Source organism: Notolepis coatsorum, assembly GCF_963971535.1.
Source record: "Notolepis coatsorum genome assembly, chromosome: 5".
NCBI classification, from domain to species: domain Eukaryota; kingdom Metazoa; phylum Chordata; class Actinopteri; order Aulopiformes; family Paralepididae; genus Notolepis; species Notolepis coatsorum.
The window spans coordinates 141,001,023-141,021,403 of record NC_140169.1 but is presented as its reverse complement, the minus strand read 5'-3'; the positions used below and the strand labels follow the sequence as shown (position 1 = coordinate 141,021,403).

The 20,381-nt window shown below is 45.5% G+C and overlaps 1 protein-coding gene across 1 annotated transcript in view; it reads right to left on the bottom strand.

Annotated features, from left to right (window-relative positions):
• LOC311228392 (actin-binding protein WASF1-like) overlaps window positions 1-20,381 on the bottom strand; it is a 174,439-nt gene that overhangs the window by 66,882 nt on the left and 87,176 nt on the right. The window contains 3 exon segments of the mRNA XM_084314299.1: window positions 3,934-3,944; window positions 5,148-5,282; window positions 10,924-11,082. Of these exon segments, the coding sequence (XP_084170425.1) occupies window positions 3,934-3,944; window positions 5,148-5,282; window positions 10,924-11,056 (279 nt within the window). The 5' untranslated portion in view covers window positions 11,057-11,082.

The window sequence follows — 20,381 nt, the reverse complement described above, 5'->3', positions numbered from 1 at the left end:
TGAAGTGAATCTGTGGCTGGTGGGAATGCAAAATGACACCGTCGCCAAGATGCCTGTTCCTCTAATAACCACCATTAACACACAGAGAGAGAGAGAGAGAGAGAGAGAGAGAGAGAGAGAGAGAGAGAGAGAGAGAGAGAGAGAGACACACAGAATGAGAGGGAGAGAGACCAACATTAACCAGAGAGAGAGAGAGAGAGAGAGAGAGAGAGAGAGAGAGAGAGAGAGAGAGAGACACACAGAATGAGAGGGAGAGAGACCAACATTAACCAGAGAGAGAGAGAGAGAAAGAGGGAGGGGAGAGAGAAAGAGGGAGAGAGATAAAGAGGGAGAGATAAGAGAGAGAAAGAAAGAGAGAGATAGATAGACAGAGAATGAGAGGGAGAGAGACCATCATTAACCAGAGAGAGAGAGAGAGAAAGAGGGAGGGGAGAGAGAAAGAGGAAGAGAGATAAAAAGGGAGATAAAGAAAGAGAGAAAGAGAGAGAGAGAGAGAGAGAGAGAGAGAGAGAGAGAGAGAGAGAGAGAGAGAGAGAGGGAGAGAGGAAAGAAAGAAAGAAAGAAAGAAAGAAAGAAAGAAAGAAAGAAAGAAAGAAAGAAAGAAAGAAAGAAAGAAAGAAAGAAAGAAAGAAAGAGAAAGAGAGGGAGGGAGAGAGAGAGACAGAGAGAGACAGAGAGAGAGAGAAGCCGTTTTTGGACATGCATTCGGGACAATGTGCTGAAAGCGTGTGTGGCAATTGTCTTTTTGTTACTGTTCATTTATGTAAATGTGTTTGGATGGGGGAGCTCCAGTAGCTCACCACGTACCGCGAGTGCTATTTCAGCGCCGTGGACAACCGCGCTCGCGCGGATCTGGGGCTGAGCGCGTTCGAATCCCGGACGGCAGCCGTGCCTTTCCCAGAGTGTCTTTCCCCCCATCTGAACCCTTTCAGCCTGCTTCTGTCGGTCGAACTTGACCAAGTATGAATGCGAAGAAAAAGCGATAAACGCTAAAAAGAACCAGCTGACTGGTCAAAAGTTTAAAAAAAAAATGTGTTTGGATGACAAGCAAACAGTGTTTCATATCTCCATCCTCAGATAGTGGAGTGAAGTGGGCAGCATTATCATCTTTACCTGATATTTCATCTCCCGTTTCAAAGCATTATTGAGAAAAAGCTGACCCATTTAACAAATGATGCCCACTTAATAATCATCGCATACTAGGGCTGAGCCCAAACGTTCGAACGTTTGGACTAGGGCTGCAACGATTAGTCGACATAATCGACAACGTCGATTATAAAAAATCGTCGACAAGAAATTGTTGCGTCGATTAGTCATTAAAAAAATAAAAAGAAATAAATAAACTTTATTTAATTATTTTTTTTTGTGCACTACCTCTTTGTGAGAGTGGCTTCTCAGGGTTCCAGACAACATCATAACATGATGATCCCATAGCAAATTTTGGACATTGAAAACATTGTTCCCCTGCAGGAGATGATGATCAGACTAGACACACAATACATTACACACGCACTCCTCTCACTCACACACAGCGATCAGAGTAAGACACACACATACACACTCCTCTCACTCACACAGCGATCAGAGTAAGACACACACATACACACTCCTCTCACTCACACAGCGATCAGAGTAAGACACACACACACATACACACTCCTCTCACTCACACACAGCGATCAGAGTAAGACACACACACATTCACACTCCTCTCTCTCACACACAGCAATCAGAGTAAGACACAGACACATTCACACTCCTCTTACTCACACACAGCGATCAGAGTAAGACACACACACATATTACACAGTACACACCTCTCACTCACACAGCGATCAGAGTAAGACACACACATACACACTCCTCTCACTCACACAGCGATCAGAGTAAGACACACACACACATACACACTCCTCTCACTCACACACAGCGATCAGAGTAAGACACACACACATTCACACTCCTCTCTCTCACACACAGCAATCAGAGTAAGACACAGACACATTCACACTACTCTTACTCACACACAGCGATCAGAGTAAGACACACACACATACACAAATTACACAGTACACACCTCTCACTCACACAGCGATCAGAGTAAGACACACACACAAATTACACAGTACACACACTCCTCTCACTCACACAGCGATCAGAGTAAGACACACACACATACACACATACACACACGGACTCCTCTCACACACAGCAAACAAAAGACCTAGAAGTCTGTCTGATCTGACTCATCCCCCTCTCCCCTTACAGCTGTTCCACATCACCCTCCTGGTCCTGGACCAAGTTACAGCCCCATCAGCCGCGGTGCTGGGGGCAGATGCTGCTAGTTATTTCTCTTTTTTATTATTATTTTTTTAGTTATTTAAAGTACACTTCCACTTTAATTTGTATTATTTAATTTATTTATCTTGTTATGAGTGATTGCTGTATTGTTCTTCAAATACATTTTCATTTAAAGTGGCTTAAGATCCAAATTCAAATGTTTCATGAGTCATTATTTTAATTTGCTATGGGATCATCATGTTATGATGTTGTTGTTTGGTCCTGACAAGAGTCTCAAAGTCTGGGGTGATGGTAGACGAGCAACTCTGAGGTCATGCTCAATGTCCAATCTGTTCCTCTGCTCTGTCTTCAGCTGGACCAGAGCTGAGAAGCCACTTTCACAAAGATAGGTAGTTTAATTTATAAAAAAAAAAATATATATATATATCCTTTTTTTTTTTTTTTTACATAATTGGTTTTCGATTAGTCGACTAATCGAAAAAATAATCGACAGATTAGTCGACTACCAAATTAGTCATTAGTTGCAGCCCTAGTTTGGACCTTCGTTCGTTACGTTGGCATTCAAATCTTAATTAATGGGTTCGAACCTCCGCTTTTTTTATTTATTAAAATTTTTCGTAAAAGAATTATAATTTTATTTTACACTAAAAATATATATCAGAATGTGATATATATCAGAATATCACAGTACTACTATGTTGTCTTTACATTCCATGTCTGGCAATCAAATAGAATAGTTCAATTAGTGATGCACCGATGTGAAAATTGTGGCCGATACCGATAACCGATATTAATATTGCTGTTCTGGCCGATACCGATATTTACCGATGTCGATATCTCTGTATAGAAAACACTTTTTTATGATAATCAAATAAAGAGCTATTTTCCAAAACGCATAATTATTTTACTTTTGTAACTTATTTTCAGAAATTACTGATATTTTGAAACTATTTAAGGCCAAAACATGGAAAAAGAAAAAAATATATATTTTTTTTTATTATAATTTTTTTAATATCGGCCCATATCGGCCCGATACCGATGTGTAAAAAAAACTGCCATATCGGCCGATATTATATCGGCGGCCGATATATTGTGCATTACTAAGTTCAATATAAATGTAAATCAATCAAATAGAATAGTTCAATATAAATGTACGACTTTGCTTTGCGTGTCTCGTCCTTGGTTGAGAATGAAATTTAAGCGAATGAAGATGACATGTTTTCATTTAACTACGAGTGGGAAGTCGTTCCTGTCGAGGCTCAGCTATGTTTACTACACATACACCCCGAAGATTGTATTGTGAATGTAAAGAAACGCAAACTAATAGATTTCTGTCTACTACAAGCCAAATGTGTGATTGGTTACATTTAGTCATTTAAGCTGATGCTTTTATCCAGTTCTGCACGACAAGTCAGCAGGAAGGGTACAACTCTTTCAGCTGAGTAACAATGTTCATCGAACGGTGCTGAAACTTGGGTGCTGCAGTGTTGAGTGCATAGAAGTAAAGACATATTAGTATAGTAGGAAGAGTGCATGACAGTATATATATATTTCTTTTTTCATTTCAGATATTGATTGAAGAAGTGTGTTTTTAGTCGACAGCGAAAGACATCTGGGTGTGACTTGAGATACTTGTGGGACAGCTGGAGAGGAGGAGGGATGGGAGTGAAAGGAAGAGTGTGGTGGCTGAGGTGTTGGATTAGTGAATAGAATAGAATTTATTTTTGTTTTGTTTATATAATTTTGTTGTCTGAAGGGAGGGATTTGAGTACGTATTTTGCCTTTGTTTGTGTTACGTATTACTTTCACACGGTGGAGGGATACTTACTGTCTGTGGTGCATATTCACATTGTGGTAGTAGTGTGTTGTCACTAATTGGTGGTTTTGATTGACACACTGTTTTCTTTCTGTTGTCATTTTGATTATAGGTAAAATGGCCGCTTTTCTAATTTGCCACAGGTGTGGTGATGAGGCACCACGCCCTACAAATGCAGTGCAGAGTGCAGGGAGCAGTTGTCAAGTCTCCCACTTCACAAGAGATCTCAGCTCTCCAGAGTCTCACTTGCTCACTGTTTGACTTGTCTATTTGTGGCTTGTTGTCCTTTTTGCTTTTGTGCTTTACTTTATAATTATATCCTGAACTAGGGAGTCTGGAGCACCCAGCTCCCCATCTTTTTGTTCTCCAAATTTGTTGCTGTGCCGAATAAATAGTTATTTTTGATAACTCTTGTCCAGTGTCCTGTGTCCACCACTTTGCATTCAAGGCCTACACGAGCCATATTTTAGGCTTGAATGTAACAGTTTGGATGTATATTTTCTAGATTATGGATGTATGTGTGTTTTGTTTATAGAACCAATCAAAATAAATGTATATATATATATATCAGCAGGAAAAGGCCATCTGTACGCAACATCATTGTGTAAGGAACATGGTTAGTCTATATTAATCAATATGTCCGCTCACTCGCTGTGTTTTCTTAGCGCCTGGACATGGGGGCGGGTTGTAATGACGTGGATTTAGGACCAGGGAGCTGGGAGGGTGAACTCCGGGTGGAGTCATTAGAATGTTTGTCTTCAGACCTACAGCCCCTGCGATTAATGTGCGGCTATGACCAGGAGTCCAGTGCATGTCCGAAAGAGGGAGAGAGACAGAGAGAGAGAGAAATAGAGAGAGAGAGAGAGGGAGAGAGAGAGACACAGAATGAGAGGGAGAGAGAGCGAGAAAGAGAGAGAGCGAGAGAGAGCGAGAGAGAGAGAGAGAGAGAGGTGTTTGTGTGTGTTAGTGTGTATATTTGTGTGCGTGTGCGTGTGTGCGTGTGCGTGTGTGTGTGTGTGTGTGTACTCACGCTCCTCCTCTTTGGGGTCCAGCTGGGTGACGCTGATGGAGAGACGGTCCACTCTCTCCTGCAGAGAGTTCACCCTGAAGGAGAAGGAGTGGGCCTCGTTGAACAGCTCCCCGAACAGGTCCTCAGCATACTTACCTGTACACACACACACAATGAATAGAATAAGTACATTATAAAAAAATACAAATCTATTTAATAGGGCTGACCCCTATTAATCGATTAGTCGACTAATCGGTCGAAAGGAGCCGTAGTCGACTGGCCAACCTCTTAGTCGAATATAATTAAAAAATAAAATTATATATATATTTTTTTATCATTCTTTCCAAAAGAGAAGAGGCCTAGAAGCGTGGCTAACGCTAATGGCACGCATACCAGAGGCTAACTGCCTACGAAAACAGGCACAGAGGCACTGAAAGAGGATTTCACCCATCTAATGAACACACTAGACTAGACAAATATCAATATGTATGCATCAGTGGACCAATTGCATGCTTTTGCAGAGGACAAGAAGCCTTCAGTCGTCTCCTTCAGACATTAAGCACCCCCACAGCCCAAATGGAATGATAAAAAAGTAAAAAAAATACTATATTAAAGTGCTGCTTAAGCACCACTACAGTGTGCATTCATAAAATGTAATTTTTTTTTAAATAGTCAACTAATGTAAATGTTTAATTGTCTGTTTTTTATATTTTTTTATGGAAATGAATCATTCAGATGCACAGATTAATCGCTAAAATAACAGTTGGATGAATAGATTACTTAAATATAATTGTGAGTAGCAGCTCTAGAATAGGTTTATGTTGTTTTTGCCAGACCTTGAGGGCTGGCCTACAATACTGAATGTCCACAACTCAGTGTTGTGGCCGGGTGTGGCTTAACTAGGGGCACAAATGAAATTACCAGAAAAAAAAGCCTTTGCACACCTATACAGTATATCTTAAGAGACAGGTGTTTATCGGAGGAGAGTAGGTATCGCAGTGCGAGTAGAGTCCCATACACCGTCTTCACTCGAGATCACACTCAGATACTACCTTTCAGTCATTTGACCTTCATTGAAAAACCCAAAAGGTAGTATTTAATGGATGTGATTTTAAGTGAAAGCGGCATGCGAGGCTATTTCGTTCCAACAAATCAAACTAAAAGGTAAAACATTTCTCTTTACATTCACCCTCTCCCTGGTATGTACAAGCTATGTGGTAGGCTAGTGGTTGGTGAGGATAGGGTAGTCTAGTATTGTAGAGTATATTATTTCAATATCTAACCTTCGTACCGTCTTTCACTATTATGCACTTTGGTACTAAATAATCTACCATGCCTATTTTACTATCAGTACCTACTATGCTAATATGTCTATAATACTATGCACTCAAGTTCGACACTGTTTGACAAACAGTGTTACTGACCCTTAGCTGCTAAAGTTGTACCCTTCCTGCTGACTTGTAAGTCGCTTTGGATAAAAGCATCAAGCTAAATGACTGAACGTAAATGAAATGTATAGGCTACTGTATATCAGTGTATAGTGAAATAGCTAAGGCAATAGCATTCAAATCTTTCTCTGTATGTTGCTTTGAACCAGCACAGGAAAAAAGCACAAAGAACGTTATTGAGAATTGTAAACAGTGCCTCCGGGAGAAATGTGTATCAAAGAGCATCGCTTCAAATCACCTCACAAATTGAAACGAGTAGGACAGCCAACGCTAAAGCAAGCAACACCAACAACTGCAAAAATGAAAAAGAAAACATGATTTGGGGCTTGGAATACGTCTCTACCACTGTCACTTTGTGGACCGTTCAGGACGGTAGTCTCACGACCGCACACTCAATCCATCACTCTGCAACCCAAGAAGGTCACTAATGAACGCTTAAAGGACGGAGAAACACAAGCATACCACCGTGGCCGGTGGGAGAGGCTATCGCGTGTCCACGTTATCCGTCTGTAATCAGGAGCAATTTTTTTTTTTTTATATTTTTATTTTTTGCACAAATCTCTCCAACATTCCAAACATCTCTTTCCACATCATCATATTCAATTTCCAGGATTTGCCTTTTTCTTTTTTGTAAGAACATACAAAACATGTAAAAGACTCATACAAATACATTAATAACTGACATGGAAAATAAAAAAAGACTTACAAAAAAAGAAACATACTATACTATACATTATGTGTATACATCCCTGATATATATACCTTGCATGTAGACCGAACTACCTTCGAGCAGGTATGTGCTGCATCCTCTATCGGGATGCCACCCTTCTCCATATTGCATGTGAGAGAAAGCGCCCCAGACATATGCAGTTGTGCATGATAACATGCATGCACGCATGTCTCCGACACATGTATGTGGGTACGTGTATCACGTAAGCATGTGTATATGCCTCATATGTGTGTGTGTGCATCTTCCTGGTATGTGACTGTACTCCTATCTCTTGTGTGCGTTTCGTATCCATGTGTGCCTCTGCCCCCTATGTGAGTGTATATCTCAGATGTGTATATATATGTGCGTCTCAGCTACGTATGTGTGTGTCTCCTATATACATGTGTATCCCCCTTATGTGTCAGTGAAAGCTTATATTTCAACTATGTGTATATGTAGGTACGTGTATGCCTATTTCCTATAAATGAGTATGTGCATGTATGTGTGCCCCTGACGTGTATACCTTATCCTTGTGTATATGAGTGTGTGTAAACCTATTATGTACACATATGAATATGTGTATCCTAGATACTTGTATGCGGCTATACCTGCGCACATGTGAGTGTGATAGAGACAGTGACCGTTCCATAGACACACCATCCGGACATAAAATATATGTATATATATACACAATACATTATAAAGCACAAGTACCATCAGATCAAATCCCCTTTTTCATATTCATCCTTGATAATATTGTAATCCCATCTTAATCATTTGTCCCCAGACCGTTCAGTCAGGTGTAGAAAACTGTCCCATACCTCAGCGAAAATATCCTCTCTCCCTGCGACTCTATACGTCACCCTTTCATATGATGCTGTCCGGAACATTAGTTCCATCCATTCTTTAAAAGTAATATCAACAGGTGATTTCCAATGTCGTAATGCAATTCTACATCCTGATATCATGGCCATTCTATACCACATTCCCCGGTATTTAGGCAGTTTAATCCCTTTCGGTACTATACCCAAAACACATGCCATTGGGGGCGTTATTTATCTTCACATTCAAGACCTTACTTAGGAATATCACAATTTGATCCCACATTTTCCGGACCTTCTCACATTCGTACAACATGTGCAGTAAAGTGCCTGTCTCTTTCTCACATCTCCAGCAGATGTCACTGTCCCTTAATTTCAGTCTGGCCAGTTTACTAGGCGTCCAATAGCTTCTGTTCAACACTTTGTAAAAAATAAGTTGTGATTGCGCCTCCCTAGAGAATTTACTCCATTTGGACACCAGTTTCTCCCACATTTCCTCAGTAATATCCTCACGTACATCGTTCTCCCAGCTCAATCTCAGACCCGCCAATTTGGGTGCATTGTATTCTCTTATAACATCATAAAATCTTGACGCACCGCCTTTCCTACGCCATCCTTTATAGAATATTTCTTGAATTGCAGTAATCGGGCCACACTTTGGTCCTCCTATTGATGACGATATACAATGTCTAATCTGTAGGAATTTATAAAAGTTTTTATTATCTATATCAAAATCCTCTTTAATATCCTCAAAAGGCAAGACCCCATCCTCCCCGGCTATATCCCCTAGTACATGTATCCCCCTTTTAATCCAATCGTCCCATATGACTGATTTCTTACCAATCTTTAGTTTCTTATTATACCATATAGAGGCTCTCGTAGTTAAATATGGGCTATCACCAGTCATTTTGTGCGATTGATTCCAAGTTTCCCTGATAAATGCCATTAAAGGGTTTTTAAAAGGTATAGGTCTGTCTGATTGTGTCAGGAAGGATTCCAGAGATGAGGGATATATCATTTCCTCCTCCATCTTGACCCAAGCAGGTGCCTCCTCAGACGAGTGATTCAGTTTGGAGAGCTGGGAGAGCGAGAATGCATAGTGATACCAGTCTAGTTTAGGCAGGGATAAGCCGCCATTTTCCTTTGCTGCATACATTTTGGCCCGTCCAAATAGCGGCCTTTTGCCCCCCCACAGATAAACATTAATGACTTTGTCATACTGTTTGAGTAATTGGGTCGGGAGAGTCAGCGGCAACATATATAGGATATAATTTAATTTGGGAGCCAATATCATTTTTACTAGGTTTATCTTTCCCAGGAGGGACATATTCATTTTGGCCCAATTCTGGGTCAGAGCACTAATGTGTTCGATTATAGGGGCATCAGGAGCAATTTGTGATCTACGGGGGAAACTCGCTGTTCCCATGCAGGGTTCATATTCAGACAAACGTCGCGGTTTGTGTTAACAGGTCGGGGGTTGCCATATCATATCATATATTTAGTCCACTGCTATTACAATGCTATGCAAAGTTAACTGCTAAAGATGAAGAATTGAACGGTAGGGAATTTAAAGCTAGTACTTTTTGTTTTTGGTAACGCATGTTATCCAACGTAATACTGTAATATAAGTAACTTTGTAAGCAAACCAGTTACTTACAACAGAAGTAACACTGTGTCCTAATCCCGGCTTTGTGAAGAAACAAGGTCATGTGTTTACCTTTGACCTGGCAATAATATAGGTTTCAAGCGAGCAGCCGCGAGACGCATACGATGCACAAAACACACTATCTCACAATCTAGAAAACCAGCCTGGATTATTTTGAAATGGGGCAATGTCTAGCTCGGGATTGTGCACAAACGAGGGTATGTAGAAACAAACTCTTTTTTACATGTTGGACTATAAATAGTGTCTGTCAAATGAGCCATACTATTGTCTCCATAGCTATAATATAGAATATACAATAGCTCTGCAAAGATCGTGAAATATCGTGAAAATGACAAAAAAAAATAAAAAAGCTGACGCCAGGCAGTACAGATGGGGAAAGAGCGTGCCGCTCAATGAGTTAATTATCGAGCAAACGTGTTGTAGCAAGTATATAACAACATCATTAACAGCTCCCTGGAAAGTGTAAAAATTGGTTTGTGATGTCACACATGCTATTCTCAGCTCTCAAGTATAGGTGTGTGTGTGTGTGTGTGTGTGTGTGTGTGTGTGTGTGTGTGTGTGTGTGTGTGTGTGTGTGTGTGTGTGTGTGTGTGTGTGTGTGCGTGCGCGTGCTAGGGCTGGGCGATATGGCCTAAAAATAAAATCTCTGATTTTTTTTAATCCGATTTACGATTTTAATCGATAATTATAATTATTATATATATATATATATATATATATATATATATATATATATATATATATATATATATATATATATATATATATATATAAAAGGTTACTCCTATAAACCTATTGGGATTAATAATGTGCAAATCTAACTTTCACCAAACATCACTTTTTGTAAAATAAAAGGTGACTACATTTTTTTTTTATATATTTCTTTCTTCAGAAAATCGATTGACATTTTTCTAAATAGTCCTAAATCATTCATTCGAATTAATCGATAAAATCGATGAATCGCCCAGCCCTAGTGTGTGTGTGTGTGTGTGTGTGTGTGTGTGTGTGTGTGTGTGTGTGTGTGTGTAGGTGTGCGTGTGTAGTGTGTGTGTGTGTGTGTGTGTGTGTGTAGGTGTGTGTGTAGGTGTGTGTGTGTGTGTGTGTGTGTGTGTGTGTGTGTGTGTGTGTGTGTGTGTGTGTGTGTGTGACTGACTCAGGCTGCTCAGCTGGCGGATGACGTTAGCCAGGGAGACGTTGGTGACACACTCCAGCTCGGTCTTGATGTTCCTGGGCAGCACCGTGTGGCAGAGGTGCCTGGGCTCGATGCTGCGCTTCACCAACGGCATCCTGCTGCCGGGATACCACTGTCTACCTGGAGAGAGAGAGGGGGGGAGAGAGACCATCATTAACCAGAGAGAGAGAGGGGGGGAGAGAGAGACCATCATTAACCAGAGAGAGAGAGGGGGGGGGAGAGAGAGACCATCATTAACCAGAGAGAGAGAGGGGGGGGAGAGAGAGACCATCATTAACCAGAGAGAGAGAGGAGAGAGACGTTATTATACCACTACTTAGAGAGAGAGAGAGAGAGAGAGAGAGAGGGGGGGAGAGAGAGACCATCATTAACCAGAGAGAGAGAGGAGAGAGACGTTATTATACCACTGAGAGAGAGAGAGAGAGAGAGAGAGAGAGAGAGAGAGAGAGAGAGAGAGAGAGAGAGAGAGAGAGAGAGGAGAGAGAGAGAGAGAGAGAGAGGGGGGGGAGAGAGACCATCATTAACCAGAGAGAGAGAGGAGAGAGACGTTATTATACCACTACGTACTTAGAGAGAGAGAGAGAGAGAGAGAGAGAGAGAGAGAGAGAGAGAGAGAGAGAGAGAGAGAGAGAGAGAGAGAGAGAGAATAAAAACAGTTGTCCAATGACTCCAAACTAATCATCTAGGTTTATACTATTCAGTTAAAGTGATGGATCGGATCGGCGCTCTGTATATATCAGCCAATACTAAAAGCTTGGTGTTCAGAATTGACAGAATTGGCACTCTGTACCGGCGGCCGGGTGGCGCAGCGGACATTGCGCTCGTCACCAACGCAAGAGACACCGGGGTTCGACTCCGGCTGTCGGCGTTGCCTCCGGCTTGGGGCCAGTCGTCATACTAACTTAATTGGCAGAGTTAGCGGGTGGAAGTTGATGGGTGGTAATCTGGACGTTGTGGACAGCGACTCCTACGGGTCGGTTGGGGGACGCCTGCACAGCAGAGACAGGAAATGGCGGGGGTAGTGTGTGAGCCTCCCACACGTTATACCTCGCCAACGAGAGTCCGCGCTGGCAGGTGAAAATATGTGACCGGCTGCCTCCTCGTGTATCGGAGGGGACGCGTGATGCAAGGCTTCTATCCTCCCTACAACCGGCCAGTGGGGGGCATGTGCGAGCAACGTTCAAGACAGGGGAGGGGAGGATTAGCACAGCGGGTAATTGGGATGGGAGAAAAATAGAAAAAGAGGAGAAAAAGTGGATCGAAAAAAGAATTGGCACTCTGTATATATGAGCCAATACTAAAAGTGTGGGGTTCAGAATTGATAGAATTGGCACTCTGAGTCTGTCCGCTAATACTAAAAGCTTGGGGCTCAGAATTGATAGAATTGATAAAAGCGCCGGGCTCGGAACTGGTAGAATTGGAACTCTGTATATATCAGGCAATACTCAAATGTTTAGGGCTCAGAGTGGATATGGGCAGTGAAAGAGTGGGCCGAGGTCCCGCAGCATAGTAAACAACAGCAGCATAGTAAACAACAGCAGCATAGTAAACAACAGCAGCATAACGAAAAGAAGAGCGTGGGAGGACAGGAAGATGAAGGGTGGAGACTAAGAGGACAGATAAGTCATTGTTTGGGCGTGAAATAAATAATCAGTCATCCTATGGAGGTAGGCAGCTGATTGGCTCCTCCGTCTGTTTCCCAGAGCCGGTGTCCCCCCCCCCCCACCCGGTCACAGCACATAGCATTAGCCAGGCTAATGTACTGGAGCAACCTGCCTGTCTGCCAGCTCAGCCATGCTAATGACATTAAGACTGCAGCGCTGGCCTAGTTAGCCTCCGCTCACCTACATACACGCCAATGTCAGAGAGAGACAGGGGCGAGGGAGGGAGGGGGAGAGAGAGAGAGGGAGGGGGAGAGAGAGAGAGAGGGAGGGAGAGAGAGAGAGAGGGAGGGGTGAGGGAGGGAGGGAGAGAGCGAGAGGGAGAGAGAGGGGGGGGGGGAAGAGACAGGGCAAGGGAGGGAGGGGACAGAGAGAAAGAGAGACAGGCCGAGGGAGGAGGGGAGGAGAGAGAGAGAAAGAGAGACAGGCCGAGGAAGGGAGGGGAGAGAGAGACAGGCCGAGGGAGGGGGGAGGGGAGAGAGAGAGAGAGGGATGGGGAAAGAGACAGGGAGGGAGGGGAGAGAGAGAGGGTGAGAGAGCGAGAAGGAGAGAGCGAGAGAGAGACAGGGGCGAGGGAGGGAGAATGAGAGAGAGGGGGCGAGAGAGAGAGACAGGGCGAGGGAGGGTGAAGGAGAGAGAGAGGGCGAGGAGGGAGGGAGGGAGGGAGGCAGAAGGAGAGGGAGAGAGAGACAGGGCCACTGGGATAGAACCATGAAAACGAGAGAGGGGTGGAGGGGGGAGAGAGGGAGGAGAGAGGAGAGATAGAGACGGGGGAGACGTGGACGTGTTAAAGCGATGGATGTGTGGATGAAGGCCCAGGGGTCCGGCAGCTATGTGTTTGTGTGCACAAACATTATGCAGCATGCATAGATAAAATTACACAGCCAGGCTCATGCGGGGGCTCACTCCTCCTGCGATCAACAGTCATGTCACGCATCCACTGTTGCAATGCTCGGCTAGCTAGCGGGTCTACTGGCTTCGCACCACCAAGGCACTTCTCCTTCTCCTGGTCTCCAACCCTCCAAAGGCAGCCCACCACATTTACATTTTACATTTACATTTACATTTAGTTGTTTAGCTGCCGCGGCTTTTATACAAAGCGACTTCAAAGCGAGTTCTGTGCATCACTAATAGGTAAGGGATAATGTATAGCTACGAGGTCATTGTCGCAAAATAATTGACCGACAGAGTTTAAAATACCGAGGTGAGGTGTTTTAAACGCTATAGCTATACATTATCCCGCTTATTACATGGCTAACTTACTAACAATATACCTAATTCATTTGACAAATCGCAGTTGTTCTGTGGCTCTGTCAGCCCAAATAAAGTGATTATTATTATCGCGGGCAGCCCGGCAGGTGTGTCTGATTGGCTGCACTGAAACAGTGTGTGTCAGTGGGGCTTGATTACTCCAGCTGCGAAAAACAATAATCACCGGTGGTTATCGAAAAATAATTCACCGCTGTCGGGGGCTATTGACCAATCACAAGCAAGCATTTCGGCGAATGTGAAAACGCCATGTAATAATAGGTAATAATATAGGCGAGGTAGATTCCTTAGTAGCATAGTAGTGCACACACTAGTAAAAGACAGTACAAAGGTTAGTTTTTTTTTTTTTTTTTTCATTTTAAATATTGATTGAAGAAGTGTGTTTTTTAGTCAAGAAGTGGAAATCGGTCGGGTTCCGGCAGGCCCGCCTGTGGTGGGGACGTTCGTTCCACCGTTGTGGAGCGAGTACAGAGAATAGCCTGCTTCTCTTCGATGACCCTCCCGGAGCTCTGATGGGAGTGGGTGGGTCTGAGCCCACGACGACGTCACCCCACTTCTCAAGAGAGCTGCACACTGCCTCAGTCCCGATTGCTGCAGAAATCCACCTCAAGGTCCTCAACCTGGCATACCGTGCAACAAAGGGAACGGCTCCCGCCTGCCTCCGGTCGATGGTCTCTAACTACACACACCCTCGAGACCCCTCCGCTCTGCATCTTCTGGCCGCCTCAGACCCACTCCTATTCGGGCTCTTGGAGGGTCATTGAACACAAAGCAGGCGCTATTCTCTGACAGCTGAAAACCGCCCAGTCTTCCATCAACGACTAAAAACACACTTTTTTCAATCAATATCTGAATTTAAGAAGAAAAAGAAAGAAATAACCTTCTTACTGTCTATACTACTATGTACTACGCTACTATGCCTATGCTATTATGTACTATGCTACTATGCCTATACTACTCTATGTTACAGTATGCTACTATGCCTATACTACCATCCGTTATGTTAGTATGCCTATATACTACTATCTACTATGCTATACTACTATCTGTTATGCCTATACTACTATCTGGTATGCCTATTGTTCTGAAGGATCAGATTAAACCGAATATATATATTTATTTATATATATATATTTAATTGTATTTGTATATCCCCTGATATCCCCTGATATTCCTTGTATATTCCTTGTACAATATGCATTGAATATCCCTTCTAGTCTACTGAACATCCCATAATAGTCTCCATTCTACCATTGGACGAGACCTTGGTGCCAGGTCGCCATACCCCTCAGACCAGGTTCAATCGTACCGCTCAACATGTATGGACAAGTCCTAGTTCCGCGTAGGAATATGTCTACCGCACCACTAATGGTACTATTTGTTCATAGTGCGTATATATACTGCACTATTAAAGTAGAGCTTTCCTTTAGTCCAGTTCCTTACCCTCCAACAGAGTGACAGACGCAAAAGCCTCCCCGCGAACCACGTGTGGGCAGTAAGGCCAATTCGGCCCAGTATCGGCATTGAGACATCGTGTATATTAATATTTGAATAGTCATATTTGGCACTATATCGTCGAGTTGGACGTATTCTATTAAGCTAATAATAGTATATTCATATGTAGTGCCTCGTGCGGTAAGAGTTCTATAGTAATCAGCACCCCCATCGTTTCGGGCATCAGCTGGACGCTTATCCAGGGTGGTTGACCCCACGTGAAGCTGCACCCGAGGAGCTCCAGGCCAAAGAGCGAGTGGACCTGTATATTGGATTATTCTACCGACGACGGCTAGCCTTCCCCGGCTTGGATTATGCTTTGAGTACTTTGATTATTCTATGGATAAAGGCCAACACTGCGGTGTGTTGGAAATACCCCCCCCGGAGAGGACGACAGGTGAGACGGCGCTCTGCACAGTGAGGTCGCCTCACGTCTCTCCGTCGTGGACCGGAGGACGCCGGCCACAGAGGGTCCAACTGCATTCATCTGTGGATCGAGGATCGTTGGGCACCGTGTCGCACAACTGTGGACTCTCCCAAGATACCCTCGGCCAGACGGGATCCAGCCAGTGACTCTCTAACCCCCCCCCCCCCTCCAGCTGTCCTACAAGCAGTCGGAACCTTCCCCTAGTGTATCCAGCTATATAATCATTCAAGTATCATTGCTATTGTTCCCTAAATATTCCAGGTTGTATATTTGCTTCCTGCGCAATCAGAGATTGGACATTCGATATTGATCTACCTACGAATACTCATTTGCCATAAAAGTGCATACTATTTCAAATCATAAATGTAATTAAGTGATCGTTGTACATACCTTTTGCTATGTATTAAAACTCAAACTTTCGATTTGGTACATTTGTGTTGGATCCGTTTATCAGGTGGGAGTGTTCAACATATTCATACCTAGTACTGGGTGGCCAGAGTCTAAAGTACAAGAGGTAGTGGTAGTAAGTATCATATCTAACCATACAGTCAGGGAATTGTACCCCTCAGTTACAATTGGTCCTTCGAGCCGGAGGGTAATCAGTGTAATATTAATATAGTGCTATTAATATTAAAATGGCCTATGATGAACACTCCACGAAACGATCCTCCTAACCAACAACGCCCGCGGCGCAAACGACAGCTCCCTCAGTACCTAGAGGCTTACGCTGTCAGTCAACAACCTAGTCTTCTACCAACAGTAAACGCGGTAAAACTAGAAAGTAAAATTATGTCTAACCCTAACGACCAGGCTACCCCGACCATAGAGGCCCCTATGGGTTCTAATGTAACTGACCAAGCTCACGGTGGGGACCAGGGGGAACCAGACATGACTTTACACCCCGCCAATACCGAAGAAGTAGTCCCCGACGAGTCCCGGGAGGAAGACAACACTACCGAGAGAGAACTCGGCACGGAAGAAGATGAGGAGAGCACCGTGGAGATAGAGCTCCAAGACTCCGCACGGAGTACCCCAAGGGACGGCTCCCCTATACAACCGTCTTCTCCCAGTGAGGCAGAGAGGACACTACAGCAGGCATTCCTCGTCAGCCTGAAAGCCTCTACTGAACGCGATAGACTCCAGGGTGAACGCGATCGATTGCAGATACAGCAACGGAGCGAAGAAGAGCACATACGCCTGGAAATAAGACGCATTCAGATCGAAGAGAATATGGCAAGAGACCGGGCCGACGCCCAGCGCGCCGCCACCGGTGCCCAGAGAGAATCGGATCTCACCAAGCGCGAAGCCGAGCGCGACAGAGCACAAGCGCAACTAATAGAACAGCTGATCAGAAGGACAACACCCCCTCCCTCCACCAGAGGCTCCAGGAACTCGTCTAGACATCACTCCAGGGCGGCATCCCCTAGCCGAGTAAGCGACCCTGAACTTGACCAACAGACGATGTTTATACCCCCCGCAGACCCCCTTCCCCAACCGGTCCAAGCGAGACCCAGCCACCGGGAAGGAGCAGCATACACTGCGGAGAGGCTAAATCAGAGACTACAAGCCCTGGATGACCTAACGGAAGACGAAGAGGAAGAGGAGGAGAACCACGCCCGACGACAGCACAGTACTCTACCGGACCAGGAGGTCCAGTACAGCCCAGGCTATACCCCCGCGGAGCTGCGCTACAGACCCCCGACGCTATTCACGGGTGAGCACGACGCACGACCCGCACCGAGGAACAGCACCTGGACCAGCGGGCCATGGTACACAGCCGGTACCAGCCCACGCCAAGGAGCAGGAGGAGACTCGCCTAGGAGGCCTCTCCCCCAACGCTCGCCGATGTATCAACAATCCGCGTCATACATTGGCACACCTATGGTACCAGACTTCACCCAGGAGAACCGGGCCCAGTATACGGAGCTCCGCATGTGTCTGGAGACAATGTTGGTGGATGTCATTGATGAACGCCATAAATACGCGATACTACTGAAGCATTTAAAGGTACCCCGCGCGCACAACATAGCGCTCGCCTACACCACTTCCACGACCCCATACACCGCAGCGCTGGTAGCGTTGGACCAGAGATATGGACGTATATGGGATTACGTGATCCAGGAGATCAGGCACATCGACCGCCTACCCCCAGCAACAGACAATCGAGCACTGGACGACCTGTCCATCAGAGTGCAGTCCCTGGTAGGGATGCTGGGAGCGCAGAGGGAAAAGGGTAGGCATGAACTATACGCCAACTCAAATGTAGAGAGGATCTTGGAGAAGCTACCGCCCGCCCGACAGGAGCGCTTTAGGCGGCAGAGAGACCACCGAGACCCTAATGGCCACGAACCGAACCTCCTCGATCTAGCCGACTTCCTGGCGAGAGAAGTCAGCAGCTTACGGCTAGATACATTCGGACGGAGCACCCCTGGCTCCAGAGAAGGAACCAGGAGACTAAATGATGGAAGAAGATCGGTGACTGTCATGCACCAATCGGAGTCAGTGCCAAGCAGTAGGAGCCACAGTACCCCCTCAAGAAAGGAGAAATGGAAGATAGTGTGCCCCTACTGTGAGAAAGAACACTGGCTGTCACAATGTGACTCATTCCCCAAGATGAATGCGGAGGAAGCGAGTCAATGGATAAAGTCCAACAGACGCTGTTTTCGCTGTGCGCGATCACACATGGCAGCCGAATGCCGCTTAAAGAAAAAGTGCAGTCGGTGCGATGGAGCCCATCTGGACATACTCCACGACAGTAACAGACGGCGGCCTCCACCCGCACCATCAAGCAGCAAAGCAAGCGTCATGTACATCGACCCCGCCAGCAGCAGCGGAGCCAGAGTGCTCTTAAAGGTAGTCCGTGTGACATTGAGCTACCAGAATAAAGTCATGGACACTTACGCCGTCCTTGATGACGGGTCAGAGAAGACCCTTCTGCTCGCGTCCGCTGCGGCCCAGCTAGGGCTGCGGGGGAGCGAAAACCAAATGACAATTCGGACAATAAGAAGAGATTTGAAAACGATAAAGGGCGAGAATGTCTCATTCTCTATCGCAGCAAGCGGCCAGCCTGAGCGACGGTACAGGATTACAGACGCTTTCACCAGCCAAGAAATAGGACTGTCGCGGTACACATACCCCGTAGCCAAGCTGATGGAGAAATATGTACATCTACGCAAGCTACCGATCCCACTCATAGACGGTGCTACCCCGACACTGTTGATAGGCTCCGACCATGCAGACCTCATTGTCCCGATAGACCGGGTTCATACCGGACCCAGAGGCTGTCCTGCAGCAGTCGAGACCCGCCTAGGATGGACTCTCCAAGGCCCACTCGCCAAATCTCTCAACCGAACCACAGCCACTAGCTGTCTCCACTCCCGAGTCACAGAGGGAGACACCGCACTCCTGCAGCATGTAGAGAGGCTATGGACCTTAGAACAAATGCCCTTTAAGAACGAAAAGAAAGACATTCGCTCTAAAGACGACATCTACGCCATTAACCTCCTCGAGACGGGAACAAAGAGAGTCCCAGTCAGCGGCGTGTTGAGATACGCCACGCCACTCCTGCGGCGGGAAGGGATGCCTACCTTTCACGCAAAGAAAGACGCCACAGAGCGGTACCTACTAAACACAGAGCGGCGCTTAGCCAAGGACCCCGCCCAAGAAAGTGTATACCGCGCTGAGATTGAGAAGCTCATCACAGCGGGACACGTCACAAAGATTGACATTAAAGAGGCCGACCAGACGACTGAATCGTGGTACGTGCCCCACCACAAGGTTCATCACAACGGCAAAGACCGCATCGTGTTTAACTGCAGCTACCAGATCGGATCCCAAAATCTGAATAAAGAGCTATTGCCCGGTCCTACACTCTGCCCCTCCCTACTAGGCGTACTACTCCGCTTCCGCCAGGACAAGGTGGCTATCAGCGGGGATATCAAAGGGATGTTCCTGCAGGTGAGATTAGTAGAGGAGGACAAGCCCCTGTTGCGGTTCCTATGGAGAGAGAGGCCAGGAGATGAGCACCCAGCCATCTACCAATGGGAAGTCCTCCCTTTCGGAACTACATGCAGCCCATGCTGTGCTACATTTGCACTACAGAGACATGTCGCAGAGGACCCAGCAGCGGACGAAGAGGTCCGACACAGTGTGAAGAACAGCTTCTACGTAGATAACTGTCTACAAAGCGTTTCGACCCAGGAAGAAGCCGAGGCTCTCCTACTTAAACTCCGCGCCTCTCTGATCAAAGGCGGCTTTGATCTCAGGCAGTGGGCCAGCAGCGATCCGCACGTACTGCGCAGCCTCTCCTCCGCGGACAAGGCAGCGAGCAGCGAGACCTGGATGGCTACAATCCCAGGAGAAGCCCAAGAGATGACACTAGGACTAGTGTGGCGCTTCAAAACAGATTCGCTCCACTATAGACACAAACCCCTGACCACGGAGCAGGGAAGGTCGACGGCAATACCGACCACCAGACGGAGTGTGTACAGAACACTCGCCCGACAATATGACCCGTTAGGATGTATACTACCGTACACCACCAGGGCAAAGATGATTGTACGAGCATT